The sequence below is a fragment of the Eumetopias jubatus genome, unplaced genomic scaffold, assembly GCF_037043125.1.
Source record: "Eumetopias jubatus isolate StellerSeaLion01/CBP00866 unplaced genomic scaffold, mEumJub1_p1.0 scaffold_5, whole genome shotgun sequence".
Taxonomy (NCBI): domain Eukaryota; kingdom Metazoa; phylum Chordata; class Mammalia; order Carnivora; family Otariidae; genus Eumetopias; species Eumetopias jubatus.
The window spans coordinates 20,967,601-20,983,687 of NW_028274811.1; the positions used below are offsets into that span (position 1 = coordinate 20,967,601).

Sequence of the window (16,087 nt, forward strand, 5' to 3'; positions counted from 1 at the left end):
AACGGCCCCACTTACCAGGAGGCTAAATCTACGGAGCCTAGTTAGGCCACTGTTTCACCTGCGTGGCCAATTAGCTTCCCTCCCCGAGCCAGACTAGTTCAACAGGTTTCCTCGCACGCGGCCGGGGCCTCCCGGGTTGGGGCAGGAGCCCGTCACTTGGCTTCGGCCCGCCCCTTCCCTCCCTGGCTCGCACGCCGGCGCCGACCAATCGCCGCGGGCCGGACGTGTCCAGGTTGGCTGCCCCGCGGGGCCGCGCCGCGCCGCGCCGGGCCGGCCTGGATGCGCCGAGCGCCTGAGCGCGCGCGGGGAGGGCGCGGGGAAGGCGCGGTTCGCAGGGCCTGCGCGCCGGGCGCTGGCAGCCGCTGGGAGCGGGGGACGCCTGAAGGTGCCCTCCGCACGCGGCCCCGATGACCGAACTCCAGCAAGATGTGGAAGACACAAAGCCTGCCAAAGTGCTCGCGAAGAGAGAGAGCAAAGTTGGCGCAGCCCAGTAAGTATTCTCCGCGGGGACCTAGCCCCGGTGGCGGAGAGCGCGCAGCCCAAACGCCTCTGCCAGGGACTGCTTTGGAGTGGAACTTGAGCGTGGACAGACGGCCCTGTGGCTGGAATTCTTTCGGGGGCGCCCGGTCGCTTTTTTTTTTTTTTTTTCCTCTCTCTCTCCGATGCTGTGTCGGAGGAAAAGGCACGGCAGCCTTTTGGGAATGTACTGCAGCTTGCAGTCCGGTGGGGATGTGAAGGATTGGAGCTTTATCATTCCCAAGGGAGGTCTGGGGCAGGCGGTCAGATCTCTGAGGCAGGTCAGGAAACAGCGCTAAGGTTTATTTCTGTTGCCCTACTTCTTCGTGACGTGTGTGAAGATGAAGTTGTCTCCTAGATGGCATCTGGTCGTTACCTGACCGGTGATGTGTGTTTTGTCATTTGATTCAGAGCTTCAGGGTGTCTTTCTCCCATCCCCTTCACTGTTGCCCCTCAAGAGAGGGGGAAAAGTGGTGGAAAACATGAAATACGCTTTATCTTTCCCCTTAAAGACTGACTTTGCTTGGGAACTTGATACAAACTTGTTAAGCACTTTTTTTTTTTGAGAGAGAGAGAGAGAGAGAGAGAGGGTGTAGGAGTGGGGTGGGGGATCACAATGAATATATAATAATATAAAACACTTCAAATATTGGGTTGTGACTGTCCTCTTAAAAGATTCATGTTCATAATAGGATTTGCGTATTGTTGGGCCTATAAACTCTTCTGGTTTCAGAAACTGAAAACTGAAATATTTGGATCACAAGGATTAGCTTCCTGTAATAAAACTTATTTATCTTCCCCGTACTACTTTTTTTTTAATCCCAAAGTGGTATTTCCATGATTGTTATTCCCAGACGTTCTTGTTTGAAACAGGAAAAGAATCTTTCAGCATTTGCTTTTTTTCTATATACTGTAACTTTAAGTGGTACTAAGATAAATATATAAATTGTTAAGATGAATAAATAAGCCCAATTTTTTGTTGTTGTTGTTACCAACCTGTTGGGGGTACCTAAAAAATAGTTAAAATTCTATCTGCTTCATTTCAACATGTACTCATTTTTTGTGACACAGCCTGGTTCCACTTAAAGTCTGGCGTTTACAAAAGCATCTTCCATCTGCGTATCAGAGTTTGGGCTGAAGTTTTGGAAGAAGAATAGCTTTTATTAGCTGCTTTGATTTATTATTTCAGAGCCTTTGGTCATATTCTCTTCCAGTGTCCGCTTTCCTTGGCTACCCTTTCTTCTGCCCCTCAAGCTTTGTCAACTTAAGCTGATGCTCTTTCCTCTTCAATGATAGATAACACATGATTGAGGGAAAAAATCCCGTAGGTATAACCCTCACAAAATGTTTTTGTTTTCTTAGCCCCAAATAAAATCCTAACTCTATTCTAATCATTCAAGCCCAAGAAGAAGGTAAACTAGCAAAGGACATCTATCTCCTTTGCACATTCTTTTATAAGCTTCTCTTAAAAAGAGGCATTGTGGCATTCTTAAGCAGCCTTGATAGACATTTGAGGTGACAGGAGTGTTAAGGGGCACAAACAAGGCTGGAGCCCAGGACTGTGAAGCCCTAGTCCAGAAGTCAGCCCCAGGCAGTGTTAAGTTCCAGTTACACAAAGCAGAATGATTCAAGTATACCCAACAGCTCCTAAGTGTTTACATCTTCACATTCCCAATAGTCTGCTCAGTTAAGGAGATCACGTTTTAGTAGATGGAGAAAGTCTGTTATCTGTTTAGATGAATTCTCGTAACTTAAAACTCTTCAGACGTTGGCAAAATAATTTTATAGGAGATAATCATAACCATATTAAAGCGGAAGACCCCAAAGAGCCAGACCTTCGTTCGGAACACCTAGTTTGACAAATTCATTTTAGTTCAACAAATATTGGGATACTTACTATGGGCTCCATAATGGTGGGGAATACAGAATGAAGGTGATGTGGTATCTGCCATTCTGGAACCCAAGAGCCGTGTTGAGGAGAGACGTACATATATGGATAAATAGATCTGTATCCATATATATCTATTACTGCGGGTCAGAGGACATTGGTGTCCGTGGCCATATTAAACCCATTAAACAAGATACCACTATAAAAGGTTTGGCCTGTAACTGAATCCTCTCCACAGTTAGGATGTTTGCCCATTTGGCAATCTTTAGTAAATTTTTCTTGGTTTATGGAGATTTTGTTTGTTTTGTTTTGTTTGTTACAAAGTGGTAATTTGCTGGCCTGTTCAAGTCACTTCTGAGTCAGTCGAAGACTTTAGACACTCTACTTCCTGAGCTTTTGAACTCTTGCTATGGTAACAGAGTAGGACTGATTTTAAGAGGGAGGTAGATACATTATCAGTGTTATATGTTTTGTGATAATTGCATGTTCAAAATCATTTGAGGAGCACAATTTTGATGCTTAGAAACCCAGTCTAACTTCTTTGTTTTGAACTTTGTAACTTTAATTATCACTAAGCTCAGAGTCTTTGGGAGTCCAAGGGTCCCTAGGGACATTTTCTTCTCAAGTGTTAGAATGGCTTGCTCTTCCTACACAGCCCTCATCACCTAGAACGCAGACTCGTAATTAATCATAGCTGGCTTTTACTGAGAATCCTCGCTTTACTGAAAGGCAGTGTGCTCAACACAACGTTCATTTTCGTACAGGATTAGGCAGATACTGTCATCTCCATTTTACAAATAAGAACATGGAAGGTCTGAGAAGTTAAGGAACTAGGCAGAGACCCAGTGAATATAGGACAGCTCAAATTCAAGGCCGGGACTGCTTGCTTCAGAGCCTGAACCTGAATACTTTATCCTTACTTCTGTACTCCACAATCTATGATGGTCCTCCCGACCTCCTCTCCTCTGCCAAGAAGGTCAGACCTTTCATGATCTGAGCACACTTAAACCATTTCAACCTCAATCCTAATATTAGCATGCACATCTTTTATAGCTAAACAATTGCACTAGCGGCCCTCTACTTAGGAGGTTAGGACGCAGAAGAATAAGGAACAGGTATGCCAAATGTACTTCTGAGTAAGGTTCCCTTATTCTCTCCTTCTCACCTCTGTACCTTTGCTCAAGCAATTCCCTCTCTTCTTTATCTCAGTGTACTTCTACAAATCAACTCAAAATTAGCTTCCTTTAAAGTCTTTCCTTGTCACTGGCCATACTTAGCTCTTCCTTATCTGGGCTCACCTTGCATGTATGTGATCGATCCCAGAGAATTTAGCTGCCACTATCATTGCTGTTAATTAACAGTAATGTTTACTGAACATTTATTATGTACAAAGTACTGTTTTAAGTTGTTAACAGATATTAACTCACACACTAATCCAGAGTATATTAGTTAACCTTAAATTGATTGCAGACTCTGATCACATTTTTTCTTACTGAATTTCTCAGAGGGCCCGACAAATAATCTCTTCCGATAACCATCTGTTGGTGAGCAAGAGAGGCTGAGACCCCAGCCCCCTAATTAAGGTATAGAATATACTTACAGCTGACACTCCACTTGACTGTCTCCGGGGAAATCTTACTCTTTTAGAATTTCTTAATCAAATTTTCTATCAGTAGCATTTAGAATTTTTAGGTACATTGACTTGCCCGAGAATTCTGACTTAGTTATTCATCTTTATATTAGCGGTGAGCTGAGGCTGCCCATTTACTCATCACCAAAATGCATATTTGATTTAAAAAAATAACTCCCTTCCTTACCAAAAATTGTTAATCTAGCTGTATATTTCCTTTTGAGATCCTAGTTTTTCCCTTTCAGTACTTTTTTCATTCTGAATGTTATGTTCCCCATATATAGACATTTCTAACAAACCCTAACTTTTTATTTATTTTTTTTTTAGGTTTTATTTATTTGAGAGAGAGAATGAGAGAGAGAGAGAGGGCACATGAGAGGGGGGAGGGTCCGAGGGAGAAGCAGACCCCCCGCCGAGCAGGGAGCCCGATGCAGGACTCAATCCGGGGACCCCGGGATCATGACCTGAGCCGAAGGCAGTCGCCCAACCGACTGAGCCACCCAGGCGCCCCAAACCCTAACTTTTTTGACACACATTTTCTGAGATACACTTTTATTTCATAAACTCTCTTGTAGATCTGATTTATTATTATTTTCAGTGAATTGCAAAAAGTATGTAAAATGACTGATATATTTCTAGACAAAAGTTATCTTGATTCATATTTCAAATAATGAATTCTATCACATGTAACATATTTATAATGCAATTTTAATTTTTAACATACTTTAATAATTTGAGATGTAAGAATTCTAGACATTTATTCAACTCGATATATATGGAGAAAGGATGGATGTAGACAACATAAACATTTACCTTAAAAGGAAACTCTCTTGTATTAGCAAGAAGAAATAATGATTTTAGGGACATGTTTGACCGTGAAAGCATTTATCATGCAAACAGAATAAGGATTGAAGTTAAGAATTGGTCTTGCATTGGAAACAAGAGGAGCAAAGACAAATGTTTGAGGATAGCTTGATTTCTTAGTGCTTGCTTAATTCCAAACTTCCAAAGTGCTCATTTAGAAAGAAAATCTCCATATTGTATATTACCTACATATTATCTATCTTTCCATGTGTGTATGTGTGGGTGTGTCCACATTTTTCTAAAATTCTAATTTCCAGGTCACCAGTTCTGACAGGTTATCTGGTGTACTTTTTAATAGAAACTTTGGAATAGGAAGAAAAAATTGTAACATTAGAAACTATTAAAATTTTATTAAACAATTGGAGGAGTTTGAAAAGATGGAGAAAAATTAAATAGTGTGCTTGTCTAAAATGTTTTTGGAAAGGAATTTAATGAATCAAATCAGTCCTCTAGCTAGAGGGTACTATCCTAGGAAATTGCTGATTTAAGGTAGTTCATAAAGATGTTGAGAATGCAGGCTCGGGCCTACTTTACAATAAGAAAATAGAGCAATGATTTTTTTTAAAAATCCTAGTGCAGCCCACACATGTATCACAATTTAAAAAAAAAAAATTAAAAACTGATGCCAAAAAAAAAAAAAAAAAAGACTCTAGGAAACAAGGATTTGAAATCTAACTTTCCTGTCTCCTGAAGTGTGACCCTGGCCAGTTACTTAACACCACTAAGTCTCCCTTTCATCATCTGTAAAGGGAAATACTTAAGTCAGCTGTTTCGTAGATGTTTGCTTTCATGTTTAAATGAGAAATGTAGAAATTCACTTCACCTAGTGCCTGACATCGTGAGCTCTCAATAATGGTAGCTCTGTTCACCTTTGCTGTTGAAGGTCTGGGACTTGCTGTGGAGTGGGGGGTGAGGGAGGGAGGCTGACATAAAATGTAATTAAATTAGTCAAAATTCAACAGGCCTGACTCTGACAGTCACATGCCCCCCTTGTTGTAGTCAGTGAGCCTCTGTTACATCAGCTAGACCTTGAGGACACTCGGGACAGTACCCAAGCATTTCCATGAAACCAACATGGCACCTTGGTTTTTAGTTTATGCCAAGAGGATCTCCTGTTGTAACTGTTTAGTGACCTACCAGCTTATTTAAATATTGCTTACTGCTTTGGTGTTATCCCATCTGTGGTCCAGGACTGTTATCTATGAGCCATTAATTTTCACATCCTGCTTCCTGGCACTGAGTTTTATCTCATGGCTCCTCATATTTAAACTGCTGATTGTTTTTCATTTGCTACACTCCAGTAGAACTCTCCCTCACCGTCTTTCTAATTCTTTAAATGCTCAGCTCTAGGCATTTCACACATTTTCAAATGGTGTAAAGCAGAGGTCCTCGAGAGAGACTCCTCCACAGTCACTTTAATGACTGTTCTTTCTCCTTAAAGGAAAGCGGGTGTTTTTATCTGAACTTAAATTTGATTATTTACTCCTAGCAGAGAAGCCAAACCCACTTAAACTGCATTCCATAAGGGAGACTAATTTGTATGCTGTCATTGGTCACTCTGTCCCATTCAGGATGGGACATGATGTCTCAAGAGGCAGATTATTTTTAACAAGTTCATTGAGATATATAGAACATATCATAAAATTTACCCATTTCCAGTGTACAATTCAGTAACGTTACTGAGTGGTGTGCCATTGGCATACCTGGTTTTAGAACATTTTCACCCTCCCCCATAAGATTCCTTACACCCATTTATATTTAATGTCATTCCCACCCAGCCCCAGGTAACCACTTGTCTACTTTCTGTTTCTACAAATTTGCCTTTTCTGGGCATTTCATATAAATAGAATCATATAATATGTTCTTTTTTTTTTTTAAGATTTATCTATTTATTTATTTATTTGAGAGAGAGAGTGTGTGTGAGTGAGAGGGAGAAGCAGGCTCCCCACTGAGCAGGGAGCCCAATGCAGGGCTTGACCCCAGGACCCTGAGATCATGACCTGAGCCAAAGGCAGATGTTCAACTGACTGAGCCACCCAGGTGCCCCAATACCTGGTTTCTTGTATCTGCCTTCCTTCACTTAACATTGGGTTTTTGAAGTTCGTCTGTGAAGTAGCTTGTCAGCAGTTCATTCCTTTTTATTGCTGAATAGTATTCCACTATATGGATATACCACATTTTGTCTGTCTCTTCATTTGTTCATGAACATTTAGCTTGTCTCCACTTGTTGGTTATTATGAATAATGCTATGAATATTTGCATGCAAGCCTTTTTGTGGACATATGCTATTAATTCTCTTGAGTATATACCTAGAAGTGGAATTCCTGGGTCATATCGTAATTCTGTGTTTAACTTTTGGAGGAACTGGCAGAGTTTTTCCAAAGTAGCTATACCATTTGATGTTTCTCCTAGCAATGTGTGAGGGCCCATGGTGTAGATTTAAGAGAAAATGCATTCACAGTACAGGGAAACAAGATTGTAAGCACTTTAAATGTACATCTGTGGCTTATACTTTGTAACATAATGAATATCTGTTGATTGCCGACTAAGCAACATTCATACTTAAAATTCTGAAAACTCCTCCAAACTGCAGTGTTATCGAAGATGTGAACAGATGTTACAGTGTTAACAAAGACAACTCTGGCTGTCATACTTGGGTACATTTTTTTTTACAACCTCTTAAAATTTTGCATGTAATTTTTATCACTGTTTTTTTATGACAGAATAATACAAAGAAGAAATTTAAAAATTGGACCATAATCTCTCCCATCTGGGTTGATGTATTTTAAAGCAATATGTGTATAAGGTTAGAAGAATAAAACAGTGGGAGCGCCTGGGTGGCTCAGTCGTTAAGCCTCTTCCTTTGGCTCAGGTCATGATCCCAGTGTCCTGGGATCGAGCCCCGCATTGGGCTCCCTGCTCAGCGGGAAGCCTGCTTCTCCCTCTCCCACTCCCCCTGCTTGTGTTCCCTCTCTCGCTGTCTCTCTCTCTCTCTCTCTGTCAAATAAATAAATATAATCTAATAAAAAAAAGAAAAAGAAAACAATGTAAGCTGTGTACAAAATGAAAAATGAGAGCTTTATTTCTGTCTCCCATATTCATGTCCTTGTCTCAAAGGTAACCGCTTGCTGAGGTTCTTGTTTTGTACTTTTGCTGTTGGCACTTACGGCCAGAATCAAGTTTTCTGTTGGTTTGATTTGTTTTAGAATATCCACCTCCCAGTATGCATGAAAGTATGTTGGACTTGGTAAAACAAAAGACTGTGGGAGGGTTATGAGTGATCATACTCTACTTGGACAGCATACCGTAGGAGAGCTCAGTAAATGGCAGACGGTATTCTCATAAAGCACTGTTTTCTCAAACTTCTTTGCAAAATAGTCATCTACCAGTAAAGTGGCCTCCTCGGTTTTAGCATTGAAGGACAAATAAATCCATCAGAACATGACTTTCTTGAGTGGACCTTAGGAACATGGCATTAAGTGGAGGGTCAGATTTCTGACTGCACCATCCTCCAGTTATCAGTTCATTTTCTCATCTCTTCTGTTCCCCTCCTAAATGAGGGACCCTAGACAGGCCCCTGGTGACATGAGGTAGCGATACCTGGGCTGCCATGTGAACAACTAGATGGAGGTCACAGTAGTGATGAGATGGGTTTAAAAAAGAAGTAATGGAGCGGAGAAGTGGAAATGTGAAGGTGGCAACAATGAGTAAGGGAATGAGGAGTGAAGAAAGTTAGAAAAACTCAGGAGGGATAGCGAGTTACATGGAGAAGAGAAAAAAAAATGTTAATTTACCATTAATGTGTGCGATCTTCCATTTGTTTCCTAGCAGATGTTTCTCGTCTTCTCTCCATATGCTGTTTGGTAGCCTGTTGGTGAAGTCTCTGGCACTGCAGTGGGGAGCAGACATGCCTCTTCTTCCCTCATGGAAGGGAAGCGGTGTATAGTAAGGGAAGCTGTGTACTGAGCTGTGTATAAATGTTGTTGTTTTCTTTAAGTCCCTATATATCAGGTTTATGATTATACCCATATTTGTTATCTTCTAGATTTTTCGAATTATGTCTTCCATCTTATGCAGTGAGTTAAAAACTGGGAAGAACCTTAGAAATTGGCTAAATTTTGTGTCATTTACTATTAAGGATTATTACCTGAAAGACAGTGATCTTGGGATCCTACAAATGATTTTTTTTTAAGATTTGATTTATTTATTTGACAGAGAGAGACACAGCGAGAGAGGGAACGCAAGCAGAGGGACTTGGAGAGGGAGAAGCAGGCTTCCCACGGAGCAGGGAGCCCGATGCAGGGTTCGATCCCAGGACCCTGGGATCATAACCTGAGCTGAAGGCAGATGCTTAACGACTGAGCCACCCAGGCATCCCATACAAATTATTCTGAAACCTCTAGGATGTAGTGCCATAAAGGGTGTATTGCGAGTTGAGTTGCCATAGGTTAACAGTGATGAAAAAATTCATCATGACAGCTTTTATTATCACAGTATTGTTTCTATAATTCTTTGGAAAATAGCACCTCATTTGATCCTAACAACTTAAATTTTATGCTACATAACATATAATGTGGTCTTCTGAGAGCTTATAGGAAACATCAAGAATATTTTCCTTTCCTCTTATAATAAAGTTCTGTAGTATATAAAGTTAGACTAGTTTTCACATGAAGTTGGTAGATTTCTTACATTTGTTTTTTATTTGATCAGAATCTTTTCTGAAAATTTTACAAAGAATCACAACACCTTTGTAGAAATCTGATACTAAAATCACAGAAGATCAGATTTTTCATCAATACCTGAAATGAGAGAATAATCAGTGGCATATGAACTAGGAGAAAGGCAATATTTAATAACTGATAATGACCAGAAAGATTTGCTCATGTTCTCAGCTGACATTGACTCAGTAATTCTGTATGTTGGGCATCATGTTGGGTGTCATGGCAGTCCCCAGTTGAAGAATATAAGGCCTTTGCCCATAAGGAAAATAAGAGCAGAGGAAAGGAATATTTTGAGATCAGATCTTTTTTTTCAAAGAAGAGACAAGGTAGCTTCAGAAAATATATTAAAGCTTAGATGAGGTGTGATATCATTGTTATGTACTAGACACCATTCAGAGTGCTTTTACATATATACATGTAATGAGGTAGGTACAGTTCTCATCACAATTTTATGCCTAACAGAGACTCAGCGACTTGCCCAGGATCATAACAGCTTCTGAAGTACTGAAGCCAAAATCCAAATGCCCGCGCATTCTAATCTGAACCAGCCCCTTAAGATCGTTACTTACACAAACAACCTCAGTAGATTTAGGAGAGTAAGGACACAGAAGGCAAAGTACTTCCATGAAGTGTCTCTGATCCCTGAGTAGATCTCTTAACTTTGATTGGCCTGTTTCCTCAACTATAAACCAAGATTCCTTTCCATTCAACACTTCTAACATTGAAAGGATTTCTAATGTTATGTAGAGGACAGAGTAGAGGGAGCACCTTTAGCTAACTTTGGGGCACTGGAACTTTCTCTGTGTGTTGTCAGACACAGGTACCCCCTCTCTGGCTCCTTCTGCTCAGACCTGACCACAGGGAACTTAATCATAGCAGTTTCAGCTTTATGCTGTGATTTGTGCAACAGTCATTCATAGATTCCAGTTTTTAAAAACTGTGGTTGGGTTCTTCTTTGCATAAGCACAGATTGTTTCTACAAAGTAATGTGACTGCTTTGTTATAAAAACATGTGAATGTTGTCTCTCTAAAAGTCGTCACCAAAGGAACCCAAGAACTTTTCCAAAAATGCTGCAATTGCACAAAACCTTTTTGAAACTCTTCTTACAGAGTTACTTTCAAAGCCTGGAACCCATTCTTTGAATGGTCATAAGGTTGGCAAATCCTCGTCCTTTGGGAATGAATTCAGTTTCTGGAAATAACCTGAAGCCAAATGTGGTGAATACGGTGGATGAGAATAAATTAAATACCTTTAAACCACGCTTGGATAGGATCATTTTTGATCCAAAACCAAGTTGTGACTATAAAATAATAAGACCGAGTTTCTAGTGATATTTACAAACTAGTTTCTATATGTCCAAATTCAGGTTATTACTTTGTAACCTCATTATGAAAACAGGAAAATGTTACAGTTTTTATTGTCCTAAAATCATTTTTCAGTGTTTATAATATACCCAGGTAGGTGTTAGACATATCATAAGCATTAAAAAAATACATTGAGTATGCAAATGTAACATGTGATATCTTTTCATTGAAGTGTATTCCCTATGTATTAGGGAAAACAATTTGTGAAAAACTTGCCCTGAGTTTAAAGTAAGTGAAATTCAGCGGTCACAATCTTCTTGTATTATCTTGTCCTTCATTACAGATTAAGGGAATATGTGTGCTAATTACATTTTTTCAGTCCCCCTCTCCATATCAGAACTTTACACCAGATGGACTTTTTTCACGTATGCAAGGCATCACTCCTGACTTTTTCACAGGATGGCTATCAGTTCTCAGCATGAAACTTTCCACTTTTGTCCAAGTGTCCCCTGTTAGTTAATATCTGTGAGATGATTGATCTACTACTACCTGTTAAGTCCTCGAGCATTAAAGATAAAGATAAAGAGCATTAAAGATAAGCATCTTTTCTTGTTCCTAATTTTTGGTCCAAATGGGTTTATTAGCATAGCAGTTTTATCTGAGATCTGATTTTAGTGCTGTAGTGTTTGGTAACTTGTATGTGCTTTGTCTCCACTCTTCTGTAATCTACTGGACTTCAACAGACATTTCCCTACCGCTTACTCTCTGCTGGGCATACAAGCCTAAATGACATGTGTGCACTGGCCTTAGGAGCTCACAGTCTGGGGAGAAGAGAGTGGGGATATGGGTGCACACACATATAACTAATACCATGTGATAAAAATTTCACGGTAGTTCTCTGCTGCTAATGGGAACAGAGATGTAGGCAATTTGTTTTCCTTGAGGTGAGCTGAGGTAAGAAGTGATGTTGAAGCATGGTTGAGGGGCAGTAGAGAATTTGGCCTCAGCTGAAGGGAGAAAATTATTCCAGGCAGAAGGAAGAACAAAGGTAGGTTGCTTGAGAGTTCAAAATCATGTTTTTGACACGTATGTAAAGGTCTCCTGTGGCTGGAATGGTGCCAGGAGAACTAGGAAGAGCATACTGGGGGCAGACCTGGTGCCCGCATTTAGAATGTTCTTCCTTGCTTTGTTCTCTTTCTTTACTTCCGGCTTTGGCTCTGCTTCTGATTCTTTGGAACTTTAGGGAAGTCATTCGCTCTGGGCTTTACTTTCCTCTCTAAAGAAGGAGAGCTGAATGACCTGATTTATTAGATTCCTTCCAACCTGGAGAGGAAGAGTCTTTGAAGAAACTGCCCTACTTCTCTGCACTCTTCTGTAGCCTTTGTGTAAAGAATTCTATCAGACTGGAGCAAACCAAGGAAAGCTTTTTGAGTATGAATAGAATCCTTGCTTTCTTACTTGGTGTTGTGCTCTTTTATTTTTTTCTTTCCTTTCCCTAGGTAAACTTACACCTGGTTAAGGCAGACCTGCCACTGGAACATACCTAAACTGTCCTCTCACAAATTTGTAGATACTTATCAGCATTCATGTTGCATTTAGACATCCCGGTTTTGCCCTTTGGCTGCAGCTGACAGGGTCACAATGCCTTCTGGACCAGTCATAGTAGAAATGTCAAATCAAGTAACTTAATGTCAAACCTGTAGCACACATGGAGACCAAACTTCTTACGAGTAGAATTGCAAGCTTCTCAGCTATAGTTCGGGTCTGAAAATAATGGTATATTGCACTGGAATACAGATGACAATTTAGGGTTAAAAGATCTTTTGCCTCAGAAATGAAGTCAGGGATATTTGCTTACCACTTCAACTTAATAATTATTTTAGCATTTAAAAGCACTTTATATTTTTTAAAGTACTTTCATTTACACCAGTAGTTGAATTTAACACACATATTCTGAGAACTTACTCTTGTTAGGTGCTGTGTTGTCCATCTTAAAAGTAAAACAACCAGTTATTTTACCATCGGAATGGGTTTACTCTGGAATAGCAGAGGAATTGCAGTCTGGGACGAGCAAGCGATAGCAAAAACCACTGGCAGGTCCACAGAACAAAGGAAAGGAATGCTTCTTTATAGAGAAAAAGGGGAAGTTGGGAGGGACTGTTGTTATAAACAAAAGGGCTATTGGTGTAAACTGGGAATTTGAAGCGTAGTGGCCTTTCGTTGGCTGATTGGCAACAGTCTCTCGTTGGCTGGGCTGTTGCCAGGCCAGGAGAAAAATCTTCCTTCCTCCTGCTCTGGTAGTAAAGTAGGCTTTTTCCTTTTGGGAATGCAAGGTCTGTCTCCTTCTATTGAGTCTGCAAAGTGGGGCAACTAGTGGTACAACTTGGGCTCCCCGCTTTCCGGCCTTTGTGTAAAGAATTTTCCATGAACCTTTCCATAAACCTTCCATGAGGTTTCCTTTATTAAGTTTCACAGTACTATGTTATAAGGATATTAAGTTGTATTAGACATGGACCCTGCCATCTAGAGCAGATTTCTCTATAATTTGAGCACTATCTTAATATGACATTAAATATGAATTTCAATCTATTGTGATAAATAAGAATACATACAAATTACTTTTAAGAGAATAGCAGAGGAGAAAGTAGCCCAGTGTGGGGGACTGAGTAAATAAAGTAAATCATGAGAATAGTTGGAATTTTCCAATGGAGAGAAGAGTAGAGTCCCAAAGAGAGAACCTAGGAATGATTTTATGTTGGAATGAAGGACAAATGAAGAGGCCACAAAGGTGATGGAAAATAAATGGCACAGCAGAAAAAAAAGCAGTAGTAATATTAAATGCTTGAAATAGAATCATGAAAAAAAATGATCAAGGGAAGGAGACTCTCAAGACATAGCGAGGGCAGGTGCTGCCAATAGCAGCATTCAGAGAACCCCTGAAGGGCCCTTGGCATTTAGCAATACAGAGATCACCAGGGAACTCTGCCAGTGAAATTTTAGTGGAGCAATGAAAATGGAGGCCAGACTGTAGTGAATTGGGTTAATGGGAAATGAAGAAGCAGACAGCGTGGGTAGGCTATGGCTTCAAGAGACGCCACTGAGAAATGAAGGAAGGGGAGGGAGGTAACTAGAGGAAGTGAGGTCAAAGGAAAGTGTTGTGTTTTATTTAATTTTTTTTAATTTAAATACTAGTTAATATACAGTGCAAGGTTTTTTTTCCCCCCCACACAAAGACATTAGAACTTTATTTTGAAAAAATTAGGAAGATAATGACCGTCCTTGAGCAGTGACATGATCAAAACTGGGCTTATATCCCCACAGCTGTTCAAGACTGAAGCTCAACCAAGAGTGAGTGTTGAAGAATCGTGGTAGATTCAGCAGCAGGACCTGTGATTGGGAGCTGAGGGTTTAAAGTGATGGGCTCAGAGATGAGCCTTTCTTTATCTCAGCTTCATCATGGGTGATAGGTCCATTTTTTAAATTTAAATCCAATTAATTAACATATAGTGTAGTATTGGTTTCAGAGGTAGGGTTCAGTGATTCATCAGTCTTACATAATACCCAGTGCTCATTACATCACATGCCCTCCTTAATGTCCATCACCCAGTTACCCCATGCCTCCACCCTTCTCTCCTCCAGCAACCCTCAGTTTGTTTCCTCTGAGTCAAGAGTCTCTTATGGTTTGTCTCCCTCTCTGGTTTCCTCTTGCTTTATTTCTCCCTCCCTTCCCCTATGATCCTCTGTTTCATTTCTTAAATTACACATATGAGTGAGATCATAGGATAATTGTCTTTCTCTGACTCGCTTATTTAGCTTAGTGTAATACCCTCTAGTTCCATTCACATCATTGCAAATGGCAAGATTTCATTTTTTTGATGCCTGAGTAGTATTCTATTGTGTATATATATGTACACTGCATCTTCTTTATCCATTCATCTGTTGATGGACATCTAGGCTCTTTCCATAGTTTGGCTATTGTGGACATTGCTGCTATAAACATTGGGGTGCAGGTGCCCCTTCGGATCACTACATTTGTGTCTTTGGGGTAAATACCTAGTAGTGCAATTGCTAGGTCATAGGGTAGCTCTATTTTCAACTTTTTGAGGAACCTCCATACTGTTTTCCAGAGTGGCTGCACCAGCTTGCATTCCCACCAACAGTGTAGGAGGGTTCCCCTTTCTCCACATCCTTGCCAACATCTGTCGTTTCCTGACTTGTTAATTTTAGCCATTCTGTCTGGTGTGAGGTGGTGTCTCATTTTGGTTTTGATTTGTATTTCCCTGATGCTGAGTGATGTTGAGCACTTTTTCATGTGTCTGTTGGCCATTTCGATGTTTTCTTTGGAGAAATGTCTGTTCATGTCTTCTGCCCATTTCTTAATTGGATTATTTGTTCTTTGGGTGTTGAGTTTGATAAGTTCTTTATAGATTTTGGATACTAGCCCTTTATCTGATACGTCATTTGCAAATATCTTCTCCCATTCTGTTGGTTGTCTTTTGGTTTTGTCGACTGTTTCCTTTGCTGTGCAGAAGTTTTTTATCTTGATGAAGTCCCAATAGTTCATTTTTGCCTTTGTTTCCCTTGCCTTTGGAGACGTGTCTAGTGAGAAGTTGCTATGGCCAAGGTCACGGAGGTTGCTGCCTGTGTTCTCCTCCAGGATTTTGATGGATTCCTGTCTCACATTGAGGTCTTTCATCCATTTTGAGTCTGTTTTTGTTTGTGGCATAAGGAAATGGTCCAGTTTCATTCTTCTGCATGTGGCTATCCAACTTTCCCAACACCATTTGTTGAAGAGACTGTCGTTTTTCCATTGGATATTCTTTCCTGCTTTATCAAAGATGAGTTGACCATAGAGTTGAGGGTCCATTTCTGGGCTCTCTATTCTGTTCCATTGATCTATGTGTCTTTTTTGTGCCAGTACCATTTTGTCTTGATGATTACAGCTTTGTAATGGAGCTTGAAGTCCGGAATTGTGATGCTACCAGCTTTGGTTTTCTTTTTCAGCGTTCCTTTGGCTATTCGGGGTCTTTTCTGATTCCATACAAATTTTAGGATTATTTGTATCCAAATTTTAAGATTTTTATTTCAGAAATAAAACAAGAGGAAACCAGAGAGGGAGACAAACCATAAGAGACTCTGAATCATAGGAAACAAACTGAGGGT

General features: G+C 40.2%; 1 protein-coding gene across 2 annotated transcripts in view; it reads left to right on the forward strand.

Moving 5' to 3' along the window:
• The first annotated feature begins 287 nt into the window (after positions 1-287).
• The window catches only part of GRAMD2B (GRAM domain containing 2B), a 69,494-nt gene continuing 53,694 nt past the window's right edge, over positions 288-16,087 (forward strand). The window contains exon 1 of one of the 2 annotated variants that reach the window (XM_028103639.2): positions 288-490. In XM_028103639.2, the coding sequence (XP_027959440.1) occupies positions 408-490 (83 nt within the window). In that variant the 5' untranslated portion in view covers positions 288-407. The remainder of the gene's footprint in view (positions 491-16,087) is intronic. The other variant, XM_028103642.2, reaches the window with a different exon arrangement.